Genomic DNA, 21,440 nt, shown 5'->3' with positions numbered 1-21,440 from the left:
AGCATTGATGACACTGAGAGAGTTGTGTCAATCTCAACGCGAAAGCAGCTGCCCACTTCCTCAGTTAGTGGCGCCTCGAGGCGCCAAGTTCACCCACACCAGTATGAAACTAGGTGTCTTTTAAGCTGTTTTTCACATGCACATACCGCCCCCAATATGACGTCCATCCTGAGAGCTGATCAGTAGAGAAATGAGCTGATCATTTCTCTACTTCTACTACTTATCTTTTCTATCAACGCGGAACCACACGAGGATGACTTAAAAGAAGATGTCGAAGCTGCTGGCTTTGAGTTTCGTCCTCCTGGTGATCGGAGGGGGAAGCTCGATGGTGGATGAAACTTTCACTCTTGATGGAGACGTGCGTCACCTGGTTGTAAGCAACAGCTCCCTGTACATCGCAACGGATGAGAGTCTTTACCAGCTCAACCACGACCTGGCTTTAGCACAGAGGCGAACTCTGAAGGGAGTCAATGGGACGTTGACAGTTCAAGTGTTGCTGCCGTTTGTCAGGAATCGAACTCTGGTCAGCTGCGGGGTGACGGAGCGCGTGTGCGGCTACTGCGAGGTGCTGGACCTGAACAACATCAACTCTCTCATCCACAAGGAGAATGTGTTGGTGGGTCCGATGCGCGGCGGCTCGTCTGTGAACTTGTTGGTGGACGTGAAGGCGCCTTCCAGCGCACGTGTGACTTATATTCTAACGGCCTTGAAGCATCTCAAAGACCAGCCAGAGGTCCGCCGCTGCCTACCTGACGCCAATGTGGTGTTTCTCTACGACACGATCCAGGAGAGACGCAGGGAGATATTCTCAAAGGCAGATTTCGGAACCAACACGGTTTTCAGTAGCAAACACGATGTCGAGTTTGTGGACGGATTCCAGATGAACTCCACCGTTTATCTGTTGTCGAACGTGTTTCCTAAAATGAAGGGTAAAAGGGGTGGGAAGGAAGAAGAGAGGGGGGTCAAGGTTCGACTGGTCTGGATGCAGGCACAAGAACACAAGAGGGACATGATGAGGTCAGCGCGGGGAGCGACTTTTGAGTATCCGTGGAATGAAACCCGACTCATAGCGTCATCGGTGGTACCGAGCTCTGGGCCGGTGCTCTGGGCCGGTGTGTTCAGTCGGGATGGAGGCCCCACCAGCACCGAGTTGGTCTTATTCGACATCACTCCCGATCTCAGTGGGGATGATAATTGTGACCCAGACTTCAAGACGACTGGCTCTTGCAACAGCGAACTGGTAGGATGTTTCTTATAATCGCATATTTAATGCAGATTTAATGTGTCGTTATTTAGTACCACCAATGCTGAGTGTCTGTGGCGTTTGTCAACACCCTGCTATTACGTAATTATGTCGAACTAAACCTAGAACTAAACTTTGGAAAACACTATTCAGTCTATTAACTAAATGTAATGAACTACCAGGAGTTCAGTTTTGGCCCAGCCCACTCACTGATGTACCTGGACACCTGTGAGGGAAGTAACTTAACAACTGGAGCAGGAGTTCCCAAATGAACATTATTTACATATTTACATGAAAGAGCAATACTTAAATAATGTCTTGAGAATGCCAGAAAAGTATGACCGCAAAGGTCAGCGTCACAGAAAAGTATAAAGAACAACCAGGTGAAGATCTCTTCAAATATATCTGGGAATTGGCTGAACTAGCTAAAATTTCAGTGTGCTAGACAGCCTGTCCTGGCATTCAGTAACAGGAAAAATAAGTTGAAATAGAATGCAGTATCAAACCCTGCTTTAATACTCAATGGATTGTTGTCGCATGAGGCATATCTGTGGTCATTGTCAAACTCGTACTCATAATCATAACTCAGAACACAAAACACATTCATTCAAACACAAACAAGACTTTCTATCTTTATCGAATCCCCTCTGTCTACATTGATTTTTGCCATTCATGACCTCATGCTGTACTTAATTTGAGTGTGTAGAGCCAACTATAGATATTTCAAAACCACCAAAAATTACATGGGTCGGATTCAGTCCCAAGGACCCGTAAGTTTTCGATGTAGATCCCTACCAGTCCCTACAGTCCTCGCCTAGGCTTGTAACCAATAGTGAAGCCCGTTAGAGGGAAGAGCGCGTATCACATAGAACTGTGAATAGTCTATAGTCTCATAGCTAAGTCATTCACATTTTTAGATGTGGAGCAGCTTCTCAAATTTGAAAACCAATGTTGAATGTTGATAAATTGTGCATTGTACATGCCATTGTTCATATCAAGAATGATGTCAATGTTTCTGTTTTCAGCCAAAGGATCCGCTAAGTGCAAAGAAAGTTCTCTACCGAAAGAATTACATGACTGCCGTGTTGGCCACGAGAGTCAGGACGTGGATGGTTTTCTTCATCGGGACAGGAGATGGTCAGCTGACTAAAGTAAGCTTTACAAATACTCTGCAGTGTGTCGTCTGAAAATAAAAGAGTGAAATTTCCTGGTGAGTTGCTAAATTTTCAGTTTCATTTTGTCAATAGTTTTGACTGAGCTCAGATGAACTCTATAGTATTTCCTTTGGACTTTGACAAGAATGCACATAAGGGGGCACAACATGCGCGCTTCCTCATATGATTTAAGGATTGTAGTGAAAGCTGCCACCCAACAATAACCTCTTTCATGTTGGGTCTAATTTCAGAAGTCTTTTCAGGCCTCAGGTGTAGATCTTTTATGTGAGTGTTCGGATAACTTCAGCCTGATGTCATTTAGTACCCCATGGAACAACATACTCCAGTTAGCTGTCCTCATTCACTCATTGATAAATAAGGCCATTCAACATGATTCCTCCTCTTATTTTCGGCAGCTCTCTGTGGACAGCAACTTTCAAACAACATGTCCCACAGTTCTCTACCGCACCAGCAATGATCGCAAAGTATTTCCCAAAATGCACATTGATGATACGGACGGCAAGCACTTGTACGCAGCCTTCAAAAACCAGGTGTGTATCCAGGCGTTTGCTGTGTGTGTGTGTGTGTGTGTGTGTGTGTGTGTGTGTGTGTGTGTGTGTGTGTGTGTGTGTGTGTGTGTGGTGGGCTGAAGTCGAAACCACTGTGGCTTGTTGCAGGTCAAGCGTGTTCTAATGTCAAAGTGCAGTGCAATGACACGTCTGGAGGACTGCTGTTCTGCACAGGACCCGACATGTGTCTGGTGTGGTCCTGAACAAAGGTCTGGTGAAGCCACCTGTTGAGGTGTAACAATGTATTAATGCGTAATAAAAACATCACCCTCACATCACATGCTCGTGTCACCAGCTACTCACATTACATTTTCATCAGGATGTGTGACGGTCCAGGCCTAAAGATAATTCTGTATGACTTCACTGATGTATTAGAGTGGGGATAATACTGATACGCTGAGGTATGCTATTTGAACCAGGTTATGGGATGTACAGGAAGAGCATGAATTTGAAGGTACATTTGAACAAATAACCTCTCTATCCAATCACTTAAAAAACTGCAGGTGCATGTTTGAGGGTGAATGCCAGAGTGAAGACTGGATCTCTTATGCTGAAAGCTACCAAAAGAAGCTGGTCTCCTACAGGCTTGTTGAGCAAAGCATGGGCCAGGTAAACCAGCTGCTGAGTTGTCAAGACTCACTGTTACCTAATTCTAGAACCTTTCTCAGATCGCACTGGAGGTCCAGGCTCACATCACTGCAGGTCGAGAGGTTCGCGATGGATTTGCTTGTCAGTTTCCTGTGAGGTCTGGCGTATTGTGTAGGAATGGTCTTCCTCAGAGTTTCCCAGGATGCACCTGCGTCTTATCAAGCAGCAAGCTTCCCATCAAAAGTCAGTCAATTGAGTTTCTCCTCAACATCAGTCATATTGGAAACAGCTGATCAATAGATGTGTCACTCTGCATCGACAGGTACAGACGTCCTTCTTAAGATGGAACTTGGGCGGTCAACACATCAGGAAAGGGTGACCCTCCAAAACTGCACTGAAATCAAAGGACCACGCACCTCTGCTCTGTAACTCTGCTTGTTTATTTTTTGATACAGCTCATGTGATATTTACATTCAATCGTTGTTTTCTGTCTCAGATGTTTGCAGTGCGTTTCGGTTGGATGCAGCTGGACCGGTAACGCTTGTTCCTGGCACAGTGATATTGGAAATGTAATGTCATCGTGATGGCAATTACCTATATTATATTCTATTTATTAAAAAAAACATTAAATTTATTCAAACCTCCCAGGTGCAGGTCAGCGATTGTCTGTCTGTGGAGTCGGGGACCAGCAGTTCTGTGAGTGTGTGAATATTGAGAAACAGAATCAGAATAGAATTTATTGCCATGGTCAGTGGGGGGTTCCACCAACTAGGAAAGTGCTTCGAAATAAAGCGCTGTTAATCAAATAAAATAAAATAAAATAGCAAAGGCTGATCACAAATTTAACAGTCTGATGACTGAGGGGAAGAAGCACTATAATCAGAGATGAAAACACAAAAACAAAATGTGTTGATTCTGTGTTTTCATACCAGATGCCGAACATCACATCAGTCACCCCAAAGACTGTGTCCTTCTACGGCAAAAACCATGCAGTCCTGTCAGGTCATAATCTCGGTCAAGTCACTAAAGGGAGGATTCAGTTTGAGCTGGACTGCACCCCTCAAGAGTGAGTCATTTCTGGTTGAATTATCATATGAAATACTTTTCTTTCATCTTAACTGTCTTCCATGTGCTGTGCTTAGGTTCGCTGTGTTGAAGAGAACTGAGACAAGTCTGGTGTTTCACATCCCCCCTGCTGACCAAAAAGGAGTGGTCAACATATGTGTCGTGCTACCAGACGACAGTTGCCATGGCAGTGCAGAAGTCACTTACGTGTCTGCACCGACCTGCAGCAGCGTCATGCCAAACAGCTCCTGGATCAGGTAGCGTCTCTCCTCTGCTCGGGTTAATAAATTTACCCTGAAACACTCCTGTGTAAACACATAATCTTCGCTCTATCGCCAAAATTATTCTCGTATTTTACAAAACGGAGTGTGAAGTCGAGTCTCTTATCTTGGTGGCCCGATGAGGAATTGCACATCCAGCAGCGTTTCCATCCAAAACTGTATAAATAAGTTCATGGCAATCATCTCATCCTTCCATTCTCAACCTTTGTTTCAGTGGAAAGAGGAACATCACGCTCTCAGGGTCTTATTTAGACATGGTGGATGGGATCGTTCACAGTGTAACACCACAGGAAATCAAATTTCCTTTGGCTAGTACGCATCAAGTGAGTCCACGCACACGCACATGCTCCTTCTTCTATTCAGTGTTATAGTGTATTTTATGTTTATAATTTCTAGAAGATGATGCTGTGTACAAACTTAAATTATACAGATTAAAAGTATACATTCATAGAAATCACACTGAATGACATTGTTGCAGTGTCCCATCTGGGGTCATTTTTGTTATTATAATTTTAAAATTTTTCCTTCCATCCATCCTTTTCCACACAATTATGTACAACTCTGACAGCTGCACAGGAGATCATGTGACTGCTTGGAACTTTGTTCACTGACTCCAGTTCATTTAATCTTCTCCTCTCTCCCTGCACAGAATCTAACATATGAGACGCCAGCAGTCAAAGAAGCAGCAACAGTCAGTGTGTCACTCAGAGTTGCTAACCAAACTTTAGCTTGCCCTCTAAACATCATCTACTTCCCCGACCCGGTGTTCACGAGCTTCACCTCCACTGAGAAGGGTGACGACCTCAGCATCACCATACAGGTCGGTGCAGGTTTCTGATATGAAGGGACTGGTGTATATCAAAGGGCTGTTTTGTGCTCTTGTTGCAGAAAAAAGCAGACCATCTGGAAATGACGACAGCAGAGCTGTCAGTTTGGGGGGTGCTGAATGGTGAAGAGTATCCCTGTGTTATGATCTCTGGAGGAACAAGTGGCAGCATAGATTTTTTTACCTGTGAAATCAGAAACACTGTGAAAGTGTTTAAGGAGATAAAGGTATGTCTGTGCAACACATTTTGAAGTAAATGTTGCAAGGCGGACGTGAGTCATGAGTATGAAGACAGAGACCTAGAAACTTCACTTTCACAGTCTGAACATGCAAATTTGTGGTTTGTTGCAGTTTCCTGTGTTGGTCCTACCTATGTAAGTAGGTGACAAGTACGTGAGAAAACACAATTTGGTAAAATAAAAATAAAGAAAGAAAGAAAGACTGACAGAAACGTAATTATTTTATGTAGTTCAGCATGAAGATGCATTTAATAGTTTGGGCAAAGCACATGGATCGTCTCTATGTGTCTGTGTTCAACAGTGACAAGCTTTATAGTGAAGAGGGATGACAGGGTGAAGTCTATTTTATTACGTTGAGCAATTACCACACAGTCGGGTAACTGAAATGAGGCAGTTGTTCTGAACCTTGCTGTGTCCAACTATGCTATTTTGGAGTACAAAAAATGAAAAGTATCTTGCTACCGTTGAGAGACTGTTTTTGTTCTTAATATCACTATCTAGCAGGAGTTTCTCTTCCTGGTCATTTGCTTTTGTCTGTCAGATTATGTACGGGGACACGACAGTCACACTGGAGTCACCATCCTCCTTCTTTCTCGTGATTCTGCTGGTTCTGCTGCTGCCGATTGTCGTCATTTTCTTTGGTAACACAAACAGTGCCTTTTACAATTCCGCTTTTACAGCCTGGCACTTTTCCTTTTCCTAACTTTTCTGGTTGTACCATTCAGTGGTGGTGATAGTTTACAAGAGGAAGCAAAAGAAGCTGACAGTCCAGATGAACCAATGGATGGGTGTTGTGGAGATGGACATCAGGAATGATATCAGACGAGGTGAGTTCTGTCTTTTCAGGATTTCATCAAGTTATTAAAGCTCTTCTTGCATAAGTGCCAATGCTTAGCTGTTATACAGCAAACAAGTTTTCAGTTCAGCAGCAGGGGGCGTAGTATTTCGTAGTGCTGTCTCCCAGAAAAGGAGGTTGCAGGGTCACAGGCTGCTGCTCACCTGGTTTGCCCTCAAACTGAGTAGAAGCTACTGATTTATTTTGTCTTGACTCTGTCAACCGACCTCGTCTTCTGTCTCTGATATTGAGTCTGCTATCTGTGGACGCACAGTATCTGAAGATATTGTTAGAGAGATGCAAGATGATAGAAATGTAATGTAACCCACTGGATGTTTTTGGCGTGAGCAAGAAGCATGAATAAAAAGCTTGGCTTTCAGGATTGAATACCATAGCGTGATTTAATACAATTTACAACTGACCCACAAACACCTTCGACTTTTTTCCTGTCTCAGGTTTGGTCCACTTTCAAACGAAATGAGCAGACCAGATTCAGAACATGGCATGCAGTCGGTGATGGTCTTACACTGAAATACTCCCAAGGCGAGACACCCTCCGACCTCCTCCGTCCAGCAGATTTTCTTTCTCTTTTTTCCCATACTACCATTTCTTTGTATAACACAGTTCTACATCAAACAATAGAATGTTATCAGAAATCAATTCTCTTTGACATATTGTGAAGTATGAAGTTGGTGGTACCCACAGAAATGTTCATCCTATCATATGAATTCTGAATATTGTTCGCTGTATTCCCCATAAAACGTCTTGTCTGATAGTCCACACTCAACAAGGATGAGCTAGTATTGCAACAACAAGAGTCTTAATGCTTGTGTGTGTATTGCTTTTTTCCAATAGGGGCAGCCATTGCCCACATGCATAAATAAAAAGCAACTTTTTTTATATATATTTTTGTTACACGTTAATGAAAATGCGCTGAAAATATAGTCGTGCCTGAAACCGCCTCTGCTTTCGGAAAATTGTTGTGACTTGTCATTTTTGCCACTGAGTTATGTACTTTCACTTGAGTAACGTAAACTTGTTTGAGGGCTGGTTCTATAGACAGCACCAAAGTTCTGAGAATCCATAGCACCACCAGTTCCACAACCTTATTGGTTGGAACAAAAACCTGCGCCCATTGCAGCCCATTGCAGTGGACACCGCCGCAGTGAGCTGTTGCAGAAAGTGGTTTAAGATACAGTTTCAGCAGAAATAAATATAGGAAACTGAAGGAGCATTCTCATGCGAGAAGATGTGGAATGACTGGGTTTGAAACAATGGCTGATTCAATGATGAACTGTTGTAATGGGTTGGCTATGTGTCCGACCCATTTGTCAGCAGTCTGTACGTTACAACATGAGAGTAGCTTTGAACTTGTAGTTTTAAAAAACATGGTACAATCAACACTGAATAAAATTCAGCATCTCATCTTTAACTTCATGGGAATGTAATACATATGTTTGTACATATGTTTTAAAGCCTGACAAATGTAGGCCCGTGTGTGCATAAAAAGTTCAAACTTCGCATAATAGCCACCAGAATCAGAATGCAGGATCTGATTTTTTTTTTTTTGCCGTGACCTGCAATGCAACTTCTGCTGTTCGACCCACAAGCTGCTGAGTGACATATTTGTATTTCTGTTATGTTCTTATTTTGTGAAGCAGTGCATGTTGTGTTAAATGAATGTAAAAGATCTTGAGAGCCATCTGACAGTAAAATTTGAATTTTCAAATATTAAGACTTGGCACTGCGAAGTACTTCTGCAGTTACACATGGGCATGAAATGAGTTTTAAGTGTGATGAAAAAGTAGAAATGAGATTTGCTGATACCTGCCTGTTTCCTAATGGATCATTGGTTGAACGCTACCAAACGAGTGGATTACGTTCTCACATTTTTCCTCCAAGAATACTAACCCAGAAAGGTATTTGAGTGGAACCATTCCAGCAATAGTGTGAGAGATGGATGGCACCCTGAAAAGTCAAATATGTGGTGCATCAAGAAAGGTGAGGGGAGAATTATTATTAAGTGAAGTAAATCCTCAATGGATTCATGTCAAAACTAAATAAAATACCATGTGAATAAATGATAAATCAGTAGTAAGATGGAGAAAAAACAAAAGTAAAGATACAAGTGAAAAATAGATTATGCTCAAATACTAATACCAGTATTAATACTAATAATTTTCTAAAATTTCTGATGGAATTTTTATTTTCGATTTCATATAGATTTAATCTATGTCTGACTACAGATCTAGTTTGAATGCTGTAAGAGAGCATAGTGATCACAGGGAACAAATGTGTGCTGCTCAGCAGACCATGACGGTGCTTCAACATAGTTAAAGAGAAATTGACTGAAACCTGTAAAACCACAGTCTGGAGGGTTCTAAGCAGGAAGTTATATGTTCATTTTCATACTGCAGAGCAAGCTTTTGCGCTCTCTTGGGGATGCATCAGTTCATACTTCCGTCTTTCATTCAGCCAAATAAGAAATACATATAGCTCTCAACAATGCACTTCTAGGGCCCATGTATACTAGCCAGGATATTGAATTGGATACTTAGAGAACCCTGTTTAAGAGACCTATCTACTTTGTGATGAACAAGGTATTGGGTTACTGGTGCAGTTTGAAATGTTGCTGGTTAAAACAGTCCTGTAGCCACATATGAAGCTGAAGGGATCATGTTTTCTTTTTGTGAAGAACAAAAGACATTGAAATATAAAACTGCTGAGTTAAATCCCTCATTCATTTATGTTCTCCCATTTCTCACTTTGCCAAGACATTCTTCTGAGACTCAAAAAAAATAGTGTTGATGTGAGTAGGGTGAGGGAGTAAGTATGCGACTTGAAACAGAACATCTCTGTAGGTGCACCATGGGATGGAGGACCAAATGAAAATAGTTACCCATCATAACTTTTTCCCGTCTCACCTGGCTAGTCCACTCTTCAGCGTGAGCTCACTAAAATGGATGATGACATTCATCATCATTTATTCCAACAGGCATTTGTTTTAGTGTTTGCTGCAAAAGTTGCAAATAAATATTTGGACTCCAGGGTTGCTGTGTGGCGTGTCGTGGCTTTCTTGTGATATAATGTTAAAGGCAAAGCAGTATGACATGACTAGGGGTTTCTCCTTGACCATGAAACCTTACTGATGTAATAAAGTATTGTTATTGCTAATTGTATTTGAGTTATTTTAGTGTTTGTAAACCTTTCTTGATCATCCAGATATCACACCATTGAAGATGTATAAAGTAAATTGTTAGTAATCATATCATAAAGTGCTGATATACTGTATGAAGTGTCTGTTGTCGTACTATATATATATATATATATATATATATATATATATATATATATATATTCTGTCATGATGGGCTTGGAGAGAGGCAAGCACTGTTGTCAAAGGTGATAAAGCAGGAAATGATGTCATCTTCTGTTGCAGTGATAGCCAAGGACAGGCCAGGCGGATGTGGGCCATCAAGCCTTCTTCATATCCCATTGACATGTTATCTGCCTGGTGAAGGCAAAACAACCTCATGTCAAGGTTTTTTCTCCGGAGCTCTACAATTTTCATGATTTATGTCCATGTCACAAAAACATCTTTGTTCTTGGCTACACATTTACTTATAAAGAAGTGCTGGTGACCGGATGATCGCGGTTAGAAATTCAAACTAGAAAGAAAATACTGTGGGTTCTGCCATATTCAATAAAAAAAAGTAATCCTGCGTCTTTTTTTTTGTAGAATTTGTGCTTCTGTTATGGACAATGTTTAGATCAAAAACATTACTAAACAAACTAAGAGAATCAGCTTACAGAATATTATCGATTCGGTTGAAAATGGTGGTGGTCATTTATTTTGAGTGAATTAGAATGAATGGAAGTCCAGGCTAGGACATAAAGTTCAGAGCTGACAATCATTCACCGAGCTAAGTCAGAAAACCTGGGGGGTCGATTTGGCGAGATTTCACCCAACAAGACAACGGTCGCAGGTATTACTAATAAAAAACACCAATGCCCATGACTTCTTACTAAATGTCCTCGACTATAAAACTGGCAGCAGGCACGTTGTGCAGGGTTCTGATTGACTTTTGCCCTTCCAGCTCGTTCCTGCCCCTCCCTGGAAGCCCCTCACTGCGCAGACTCGCGGCTCTGTGCTGTCAGGGCACGGCAGACTGACAGTATGGCGGCGGGGTGCAGCTGGAAGGATGCTACTGTCGCCCGTGATGTCTCCGTCGCCGGCAGGACGTAAATGGACTGTTGACGGCATCAAGAGAAGAAGGATTTAGCGAGAAAGGCCTGTCGCCGTGAGCTCCAAAGATGGCCAGGCTCGCCGACTACTTTTTGGTGGTCGGTTACGATCTCGACAAGCGAGGTGGGTGCTTCAATTAGCCGTCAGCGCTAGCTGTGGGTAAACAGGAGGCGGGGTTGGGCCGGGCCACGGTTGCTGCTATCCGCCTCTGCACGCGCTGTCTGCGGCTTTTGCCGGCAACTTCAGACCCAGGATCGCAAGGCCGCACCGGATTAAGTGCAGTTAGACGCCAACACGTCATTTGTTTTCCCACTCATGTGCCGTGCCAGTACGCTGGTATCAATGGTCGGTTAGCAACCTCTCTTAGGCTTGTTAATGTCTCTGCTGCTTAAGAAGCTGCCGCACTGTGTTGACAGTGAAGTTAGGTCAGCTAACAGCTAACGCTAGCGGGACATGTCCTGGTGGAGGGGGCTGGTTGTTTAGTCGGCTGTGACCTAAGACGGATTTATTCAACCGGTTCGACTCCTCTCGTTGCCTCTCTGATAATTCGTTGCACATGTCCTACTGCCGGTGCTTTAAACAGACAACTGAAGCCGAACTTCACCGGTTGGTTGTCAGTGTTTGGGCTGCAGCGTCCACATCACCCTGAACGCGAAAAGCTCTATGATGACTAGTGGAATTTGATCTAAACGTGGAGATCAATGCTGTTTGTTTTCGTTGTTACTGTTTTTCTTTCTGGATTAACCCAGATTGGTGTGCCCCTCCCGGAGCCCCCTTAGACCGGAGCGCTGTGTTGTTGGGACGGGTTTGGACCGTTATTTGAGCCCCCCCTCCCCTCATCCTCATCCTGAGCCTTGGCCTAGATCTTTGCTGTATAATGGCCCGTTTAATCATGAAATATTCAACCCACCTATTCAAATGAAGCTTGTGGCTGGTAACATGCAAGTTTTTTTTTTATTCTGAGTGGAATTTTAGTCATGAGTTATTCATTAAAAGCAAATTGTAACATGACATGCTCCCCCTTCCAATTGAAGCCAGTGAGAGCTGGCTTTTATCTGGATGGTGCTGTGGCAGCATGTCGCACTCTTGCATGCACCTTTCTCTGTGTTCGAGTGCACCCTTTGCATCTTGTGTTATTTTCTAGAAAGGGGTTCATACAGGATGTTATAACGTGGACAATGCAAACGCTGCAGAAACTCCCCTTCCTGTTTCACAGAGCTCGATTGTCGATGCAGAGCAGAGCAGGCCTGTAAAAAGCATCTGGGAAGCAGACATAAAAGCTTTGGTGGTTTTAATGGATAAAGGCTTCCATGTCTTGTTAAACCAAACACTTAAGGGTGATGATGATTGTTGGCTTTGCCACATAACTTCCACGTCAGTGTTTACACTTTGTTTACTTCCTGCAAGTATATCTAGGTGGAGGGTTTTTGGTCATCTTGGCATCACTGTCAGATAAATTGCATAGCTCTACTATGATCCTCAAACTTCAGGGTCCCTGCTTTAATATTGTCTGGCAACAATAAGGTTAACCAACCTTAACATAGTTTAACAACTCCTTGTACTTCTGTCCAACTACACTCTGTTATTCTGCTTTTCAGTTTTAACAAATTTTTCATACCTAGTGTCCTACCTACTGACTAAATTGAAACTCTGGATGAACTGTCCTCGAAGGCACGAGGAATTCTGTCACTGTGTGAAGCTTCCTCTTGAGTCCAAATATTTCATGCCGCCTGTGCGTGCGCGTGCGTATGTTTGCCTGTTGTCACTCAGTCATTGGAATGTTTTTGCAGGCACAGGCAATGACAGGTCTCGGAGGCTGACGCCACTAGTCATCATCTGCTTCTCCATGTGTCACCGTTTGCAGAAATAAGCTGTCCTGAATACTAAGGTTACACGTGTACTGTACCATATTCACTAGGTTCATACAGTTTTGTTTATATGTTTAAAGTGGATCGTTCATTTATTTGTTGCATATGTGATGTAAAGGGTGTGTGAGTGGGACCAAAATGCAATGCTGAATTTGAATGAAGCATTAAGATTGACAGTGATACAGACTAGATAATGTCAGCCCCTTGCCTGTCATTAAAGAAATATTGAATTAAGTAGCCAAAGCAATATCTGATGGATAGAAGGGAGGTTTCCGCTGAGCTTTGAGCTTTGGAGCAGGTCATCAGTTAGCATTAGTTTACCATTCATAATCACTAAAATTATTTCTATGTTGTGTTCTGCCTTACAGGATTATTTTTGCATCATTAAATCAATATAGTGTACTTACTTTCAGAAAACATTTACATATCATGTAACAATAGATCTGTCCCGCATCTATGGTATGATCAGTTCTATTTTTGTACTGCAACACATTTATACTTCAACTAACCTTATATTGGTTAAATGGCTTGTTGAATAATTGCTCATAATAATGCTGTCAGGACAAAAACATTTGAAAACCCTCAAAACTTAAATTGCAGCTTCACTCTATTGAGTTATCACTGTCTCTACTTTGATTTTATATTTAGCTTTTGATCCAATTTTCTACTTCTTGTCATCATCGCCTTTCAACAACAGTAACTGCGTAGTCACACAAATGCATTACCTCTGTTGCATGAGCCTTCTGCTTGTATTGATTTTTTTAAAGGTTCTTTCACATGAATACAGATCAGTTCTCCTTCCTATGAACTGTTCTACTTGTATTTGAAATTACTGCTCATGAGTTCATGCTTCTGGGGTGTGGTCTTCATAGCAAAGCTCTCTCTCGAGAATCTCCACAGCATGCCCCCTGTTTTGACAGCAGTTCCTCCGATATACTGAAGGTCCAACAGTGAGTTCGAGTCTCAAACAGGAAACAGAGTAAGCCCCAAGGGAGAGTCATGTTTAAAATGAGAATTATTGTGTCTACCTTTGTGTTTTTATGATTTGAATGTGTTGGAAAATGCTTTGTATTCTTCTTTAATTAAATTAGGAGACAAAGGAGGCGCCAGTCTGTCAGATCCACTGTTGGCTGGTTTGTTTGTCACTGTGGTGCATTTTGAGGGTGTTGGTCACTGACGTGTTGCAGGCCTCTTGCTCTCTTGTTGGAATTATATTTTTGCAATGTAGTGGCTCTTTTAATCAGACATTGACGCATTTTCACTCTTGAAGAACATTTGCTGAAAAAACTAGGTTTCTGAGGACTGTACCTCGCTAAGATTTCCATCAATTTTTGCTGTAGGGAAAATGGCCCTTAACATGAAACAGTCCACGTCCTCTGTTGATATGCAGCATTTCAAGTTTATGCAACATCACAGCTTATTGTAAGTTGAGTAAATGTTGGCAGGTGAAACTTTTTGTAAGTCACTTTTATTTTTTTTCTGAATGGCATTTAGTATGACTGTGATCATGCCGCTAGACTTACAAATGTTTGTGAGACTATAAAATATGACGCTGCTGTAGGTTTGCACAGATTATTGAATTTATGACTGGTCGTTGGCAGTATATGCATGTACATGGCTTCAGACTGAGACCAAATGCTCTCTTTTTTTGTGGCCAAATTTGGAGACTGCACAAGAAAATCTTACGGTTGCATAGCTGATCTGTATGACCGTACTGCTCCGAGAGGTTTCACGCTAAACAAAGTAGAGCTTTGGTGTTTGAAACCTGTCAATCATTGACTGGTGATCCACCCTCACTGATTGTTGTTGATTGGAGGCAGTAAATAAATATAAATCCAGGCTAGCCAGAGTTCAAAACCCACCTGTACTACTGTTCCTAAATATTATCAGCAACGTTCATGCTCATGTTCACTGACTGAATGGTCATGCTAATGCAGCATGTTGGAGGAGATGGAGAAGGACGTTGCAACAATGTTCATTCCTGTATTCTTTCATTGTTGCAATTGCACTCTGCAATGCCATATTTATCCTATTCGGTGTTTTATTGTTTTTACCTTATTTCTTGACTAATTGTCAGTTAGTGTATACTTTTTTTTGAAGTAGCAACAAATGTCACTAAATGTACATACTTTCCCTCTCATCATGAATAACCATTTAGAATTGTGATGACAATAGTGATCAAAGTAATTGTGCATATGCTGCATCAAGCGCACACAGGAAATGGCAACATCTTTTAGAAACGGCACAATCAAGCAGAGGAGTGTCTGTGTGTTGCTGCCAGGAGAGACTGCCTGCGGGCAGCCACTTCCTCCATCGCTCCAGAGCACTACTGCAGCTTTTCAGACCCTCCAGAAATAACCAACACAATCTGTCTTTTATAGGACGGCGAAGCGGTCCAGCGTTGGGCACAGACTGTGGTGCACTGGTGTTTGTGTGTTTGGCGGAGGCCTCTTACACGTCTGTCATCCGGATGACTGTCTGTCCCTGTTGCGTTTCCATGGTGATGTTTACCCCTTTTGAGCTGCACTGTTCAAGTCATGCTTGCACATGGTTGTTGGCCTGACATTTTAATAGAGTGTAGGAACTGACCGTTGTGTTTAAACCTTTTCTTATTAATTGAACTGAAAGTGATAAAAACACTTGTGCGGGATCTTGTGCATGTCTCACAATGACTTGTATAAGACTTATGACCTTCTGTTAAATTTTCTGTTGTTCATTGTTTTGCAATTCTATCTGATGTTGGGTGGGGATTGTGCCAGGATGCTGCAATATACTATTGGAATTTTTGGAGCATCTTTTTTCCCATTCAGGATTTTTTATATGTTTGTTTTAGAGATGGGGGACCTTGGCACTCAGCTCTCTTTACCTGGTCCCTTCCATCAGGTGTCTTGGAGACTTGCGCATTGTGTTCCTGTCATTTAGTTATCATGAAATTATTAATTGTTGAAAATCTGTGTTGACACAATAGATATTTGATATAGCCTAGCGTTGGGTGTGATCTTTAAACATGGTGAGAAACTTGATAGTCAGGTCAAAAGAATCCCCTCTGAACATGTGATTAAAATTAGGATGTTTCTTCATTATTGTTTTCAGTCTGCTGCCTCAGCATCTTAATGAGAAGTTTGTGTACAATGGTGTGAACTTAATCGGAGTTGTGATGATTATGCTGCAGCTCAGACAGATTGTAAAATGTCCATGGATTTTCATTCCTGTCCTTAGGTGGTCAAAATTACATTTGAGGTGTGGAATGCACACTGAGTTGTAGTGATGAGCTTGTACTGTATATCTTAATGAGACTCAGCGTAAAACCAGAGTACTCCTTGTAGAAAGGGGTGTTCAGAATGCCAAGCTTGCCAGATGGTCCCTGCAGCTGGTAGAGCATAGGTTTATAACAAGACTGATACAGTATATCTGTCCTTTGGCCTTGAAACATTGTTGTGTTATTTTGTCACCGCTGGTGCAACTGAAATATTTGGGGGTGTATGGAGTTCAAGTTGCATCAGTCACATTGAAATCGAATCATCAATATATTCTTGATTTATTTTATTGTTTCACTTGTTGGTTCCAATTAGGAATTCTTGTATGATTATCTTTTTTTCTATTTCTTATTTTTATTATTCTCAATGTTGACGTCAATTTGCTTTTGTGAGCAGCATTGGGAAGTTGATCAATGGAAGAATGAATGTTTTCTACAAATGTCGGTTGAAGTTGAAGCGGGCTGTTAAAGCTTGTCGATAAAGTTGCTACCACATTCGTGCTTTCATATGTTCGCCTGGAAAACTGACATGGTTGAATTTCTTCGGTCTTTGTGTAAAAATGACATCAGTGAGTCTACGGTGCTGGATGCTCTTAATTCAGGAGGGAGTTGATGGCCCCAGGGCGCCCCAGCTATGCCCTCATTCCCCCATTCCTACAACACAGATGCATAGCAGAGGGAGTACGTATGTGTGCGGGAAATTAGATCAGGGTGTCACGTATGACTTTTTGGACCAGGGTATCTACACATTCCTGCTTTGTGAACCATCTCCACTGGCTGACACAATTTATTCTGTCAGATGATGTATATTTAAAAAGGTGTGTTGGTAGATGAGCAAACGTTATCGGTGGTGCGCGTGTTTCCAGACTAACTGATGATTTCTATAGATGTGTAGCGAGTTTAGTTCTTCTCTCTTGTGCGCATTTTGACAGTGGATGCATTGATATTGAGAATTAATGTTATAATATAATGTTGAATTGAATATAATAGATTCAGTGTACTGCCACTGCTGTTGTATGTCTGATATTGGCATGATATAAGACCTTATGTTGTTGGACTTGGGTGAGTTTGAACGCTTCACTGGCTACCTGTTGTCGATGAAAAATATGTGGTGACAAATATGGGACGGCAACTGTTTGTGATCCCTTAGAAATGACTGACCGCTCGTCTCTCGAGTGCCAGTTTATGAACTCAATTTCATTGTCCCCAAAACAGGCTTTCCCACCAGGGGGTCAAAGTTCATGCTTTCCCAGCAACAGGGAGAATTAATTTAACTTCAATACAGATGTATTCTTTGTCACTACTTTATATGCAATCCAATCTTTTTTGCCTGAGCTGCTACACATCCGTTATAGAGCCATATATGACTGAATTTCTGGTTACTTTTCCAGGTTCATGTGGTTCTCTTGACTTTATCACTCCTTGAACATCAGCTGAATTAAGTGTTAGTGAAAGGCATTGGAACCACCTGTAAGAAACATGGAATGGTCACTCCAAACTATGAGCAAGTCTTCTTCTCAGTAGAGAGTTTTGGTATCACATGGGTCTTCCCTTAGGTGCATCCTCATCTTTTTTAAATAATCATTTATGGAGCCATTTTGGAGGTTTGAGGGCTTGTCTAGCTCGGAGAGATCACTTGACAGACCTTATATCAGTTGAGAATATTTAATTTGTCTGCTTGGGTCAAGTGGCATGAATAAGGCCCTTGAATAGAGAATGGAGAATCTTTTTTTTCCTTTGCTTCATTAAGAATCATGGTTTTGGTGAATCAATGTCTTTTTTTCCAATTACGCATTGAGAGCAACAAAACACTCTAAATTTGTCTGGAAAACTACAGTTCACTCCACAAAGCATACAGAAAGGATTGCAATTTGGAACAATGCGATCTGTTGCAGGAGTTGAATGTCCAAAACGTGTCACAAACTTAACCGCACACTTGCTCACAAACCACAAGAGCATCATCAGTTTCCTAATCTTTCTGCATTTTGCACAAACTACCTTCTGCCCCATGCTCCAGTGTTGATAGTGAGTGCTTGTTAAATGAAATCAGAGATTCCATTTTGGTGTTGACATTGTTGAATTTCATCAGCGGTCTTTTTTCACCACTGCAGCGCATCTTTGTGTTTAAAAAAAAACAGTCATTTACATTGCATTGTCGTTTTGAAGAAAAAATCACTGATCAGGCTGCGCTGCAAAGTGTTGATCTCGGCACTATTTGGCTTTGGTGACTCTTCACCACCGAAGACAAATTTGGCCATTGAATGTTCGGTGCACCCCATGTATTTCATTTTATTTTTCATTCCATGATGAGTGTATCGTTGCTTTAAATAGGATGTTTCCTGTCTTCTTTGGTAAAGCCGGGCAGTATGACAACATTTTCGTATCATTTTACTTTTTGTTACTCATGTGTGCTTGGCGGTATTTGACTTTTTCCATGCATCTGTGGTCTTGCACATATTTTATTTTAATAAAATGTATTTTTTTCTTGGCCTAGTCCAGTCCAAGTCAAGTCACCTCATAAGTCACCTTAAATTAGTGCACAGTCTGATATTAATAGGTTCAACAGACTAAATATTAGCAGGTGGAAGGGTTAATATAATTTGCCTTGTCTGTGTTTACAGCGGCACATACTATCCATGGTAATCGCCGTCATGCTGTACAAGGTCTTCACATGTATGCTTATTCTGTGCTTTGAGCAGAGGTGCCTGGTGCACTGGTGGTGGACACTAGCACAAATCTGACTGGTTTAGCTCGTCCACTTTGTTGAGCGCACCTTGCTCTTTAGGGTTGCAGCCAAAATGTTCCCACACAGGTCTGTGGCATTTGGCTTAGCAATCATCTCTTTTCCTCCCTTTATTTACACAAAGACATCTAGTGTTGCTCTTCAACAGCCTCAATGAGTGTGCATGTTCACTAGATGATCGACTCTGACATGGTTTTATTCATATTTTCTTTTGATTGCAATTTTAAAGTTATACTCTTTCTTTTTTGTACAATGTTGACCTGTTGGATGCGGGTTAATGAATAAAAATAATCGACAGAGCCTTCAGCATTACTTTCATGCATGGCAAACATTGTTGTGGTCTAGCTTTAAGTTGGGTAGGAACACGTCAATGCTCAGGAAATATAAATGCTGTAGGACATTGTAACAAAAAATGTACATGAATGGCTTTGATGATGTGTCATTCGAGGCTGGTTTTTGGGGTTGCCCCTCTCCAGTGGTTTTCCTGGAATTCAAAGAATTCCTCAGTTCCCCCTGAGGACAAAGGCTGAATATGTTGCTCCTACTGTTCCGTCTGTTGGTGCTCAAGGGAGCAATCGATTCAATCCCTGCGGGGTCATTACAGCGTGTCGGGAGCGGTTTTGATCTATAGATAGGGGGTTGTCTGACTAATCCTTGCCCTGTTTGGTCTCATCGTGCAATGTGTGGCTGTGCCATTGTTTGGAATATTGAACATTGACTTGTTAATTAAGCTGCTTATTTTAACAAAGTTAAAGAAAAGAGAATTCCCTCTTGTGTTTCATGTTTTTGTGTGCTGTCTTTTAACTTGAGTACCATGCAAACACAACATTATAAATGCCAAGTATACATTAAGTTACTGATGTACTGAGTCATCGTGATGCAACGGCGCAGACGCGTGATACAGTCATGTGTCTGTGCCATTGGAATAGGAGACGTTACAGACAGATCCAGCAAAGCAGTGTGCGTGACTTGTGTGGCTTGATGCAGACTTAGTCTAATTTTAATTTGTGAGAACATATTGAATCAGGTCTCCTGATACTGGTGACTGATCAGAGACGTTTTTATTTTTCTGTCTTGTGCATTGAACTGTTCGTCATTATAAACATTATCCACAACCCAGGCAAGAATGCTCAGCTGTTGAAATATTGAATGAAAAAGTGCAATGTGACATCACTGCCCACATCCCTGGCCACTGACAAGACTGACCGACTCTGTTCTGGGGCTTAGGTGTCCTGTTCTACCCTGCCTGATCTGTATCGACCCAGACAACTCGGTGGAAACATGCCATACAACTACATTAAGCAATTCAGTCTCTTTATTTCTAGTGAATGGAGAGTAAGATGACTTTGCATGAATGTACCGATCAGATCTGTGAACAAGCCTTCTATGTAGTTCTTGTTTGTTTGTGACACTAGCAATGCACCCAAATTAGCACATTATTCACACAAAATTTGTGCAGACTGTCTAAATCCTTGTTTTCGTGTCTCTGTGTTGGTGTCTACTTCTGGGAGATTAGGATTTCTGGTTGTGGAGAGGAAATCCAGGTCACATCTCAGCTTCCCTCTCTGTCTACTATAATCTCATGTTATGTGCGTGATTCGTTAAATATGCAGATGTGAACCCGCCTGTTAATTCCATCTGACCTGCCACTGCGCTTCCCCCACTGACTCGGTTCAACTTTTCGGTCTCATTGTTTATCTGTGCTGTCAGAAAGAACATTTTGTCAGAGTTGTTGATGGAAACCAAAAGCTCTGAACTCTCCAATGCTACAACACGCCATCAGTTATGGAACATCAACTAATTCTGATTCGGTCAAAGTATTAGTGATAATATCAATCATGCTAATGAAAAACAACCATTTTTTAAATCGCACTAGACAAAGGACAAATGGTTTGTGTAATAATTTTGAGAATGTAATATGACTTAATGTTAATTTGTTCACGTTATTTCTAATATTCCTCAATGGCATCCAGGATATGTGTCCACTTGGTCCCATAGTTCAAGTAAACGGTAGAGAGACATGAGATACATTGGGGACAGCAGTCGGACCGCTCAATTTATACTGAAAATAAAACTGGCCGAGCAGTTTGTCAGGGAGTCTGTCAGGGACGCAACAGGGTTCTATAAGAGACTTGAAACATTGAATTTATCCTCTCTACACTTAGTTAATTATTATTATATTATATTCAACCATCAACAAATGATGGTGTTCTAGACAGACTCCACTAATACGTTTCATTATAAAGCATTGGGCTTTCGAGGACAGACTATAGTTCAAACAGAAAGAAAATGTATTTATCGTAGGTTTTATCGTTAGGGCCAGAATGGCAAAATTTATCGTTGTCATTCTTTCACCCATATCGCCCATCCCAATTGCACGCAATTAGGTGGTTAATGATGAAAATTGTCTGACTTTTGTTGCAAAGTTGTTCTTTGGATTCTGTACTTGGCTGTATTAGGCATTGCCTTTTTTAAAATGTAAATAATCCTCCCTATACTGTGCACTCAAATATGTGAAGGGCTGAGA

General features: G+C 41.6%; 2 protein-coding genes across 7 annotated transcripts in view; both read left to right on the top strand.

Moving 5' to 3' along the window:
• Window positions 1-268: 268 nt before the first annotated feature.
• LOC128757355 (plexin-C1-like) lies at window positions 269-9,934 on the top strand. 2 transcript variants are annotated; one of them, XM_053862572.1, is made up of 17 exons: window positions 269-1,240; window positions 2,269-2,394; window positions 2,814-2,948; window positions 3,075-3,175; window positions 3,470-3,575; window positions 3,635-3,797; window positions 3,877-3,979; window positions 4,051-4,123; window positions 4,203-4,250; window positions 4,487-4,620; window positions 4,697-4,876; window positions 5,115-5,223; window positions 5,550-5,720; window positions 5,789-5,953; window positions 6,507-6,606; window positions 6,691-6,792; window positions 7,256-9,934. In XM_053862572.1, exons 1-17 carry the CDS (start codon window positions 269-271, stop codon window positions 7,279-7,281), a joined length of 2,814 nt encoding a protein of 937 aa, XP_053718547.1. In that variant the 3' UTR covers window positions 7,282-9,934. The 2 variants fall into 2 exon arrangements, 1 of the variants encoding a protein (XP_053718547.1); XR_008414373.1 differs by lacking the exon at window positions 7,256-9,934 and having other exon boundaries at window positions 6,078-6,606; window positions 6,691-6,748.
• Window positions 9,935-10,944: 1,010 nt separating this feature from the next.
• sbf1 (SET binding factor 1) overlaps window positions 10,945-21,440 on the top strand; it is a 43,964-nt gene continuing 33,468 nt past the window's right edge. For all 5 annotated transcript variants that reach the window (XM_053862567.1, XM_053862566.1, XM_053862563.1 and 2 more), the window contains exon 1: window positions 10,945-11,169. In XM_053862567.1, coding sequence (XP_053718542.1) covers window positions 11,115-11,169 — 55 coding nt within the window. In that variant the 5' untranslated portion in view covers window positions 10,945-11,114. The remainder of the gene's footprint in view (window positions 11,170-21,440) is intronic.

Source organism: Synchiropus splendidus, chromosome 4 (genome assembly GCF_027744825.2).
Source record: "Synchiropus splendidus isolate RoL2022-P1 chromosome 4, RoL_Sspl_1.0, whole genome shotgun sequence".
NCBI lineage: Eukaryota > Metazoa > Chordata > Actinopteri > Syngnathiformes > Callionymidae > Synchiropus > Synchiropus splendidus.
This window is presented reverse-complemented; position numbering and strand designations above follow the sequence as displayed.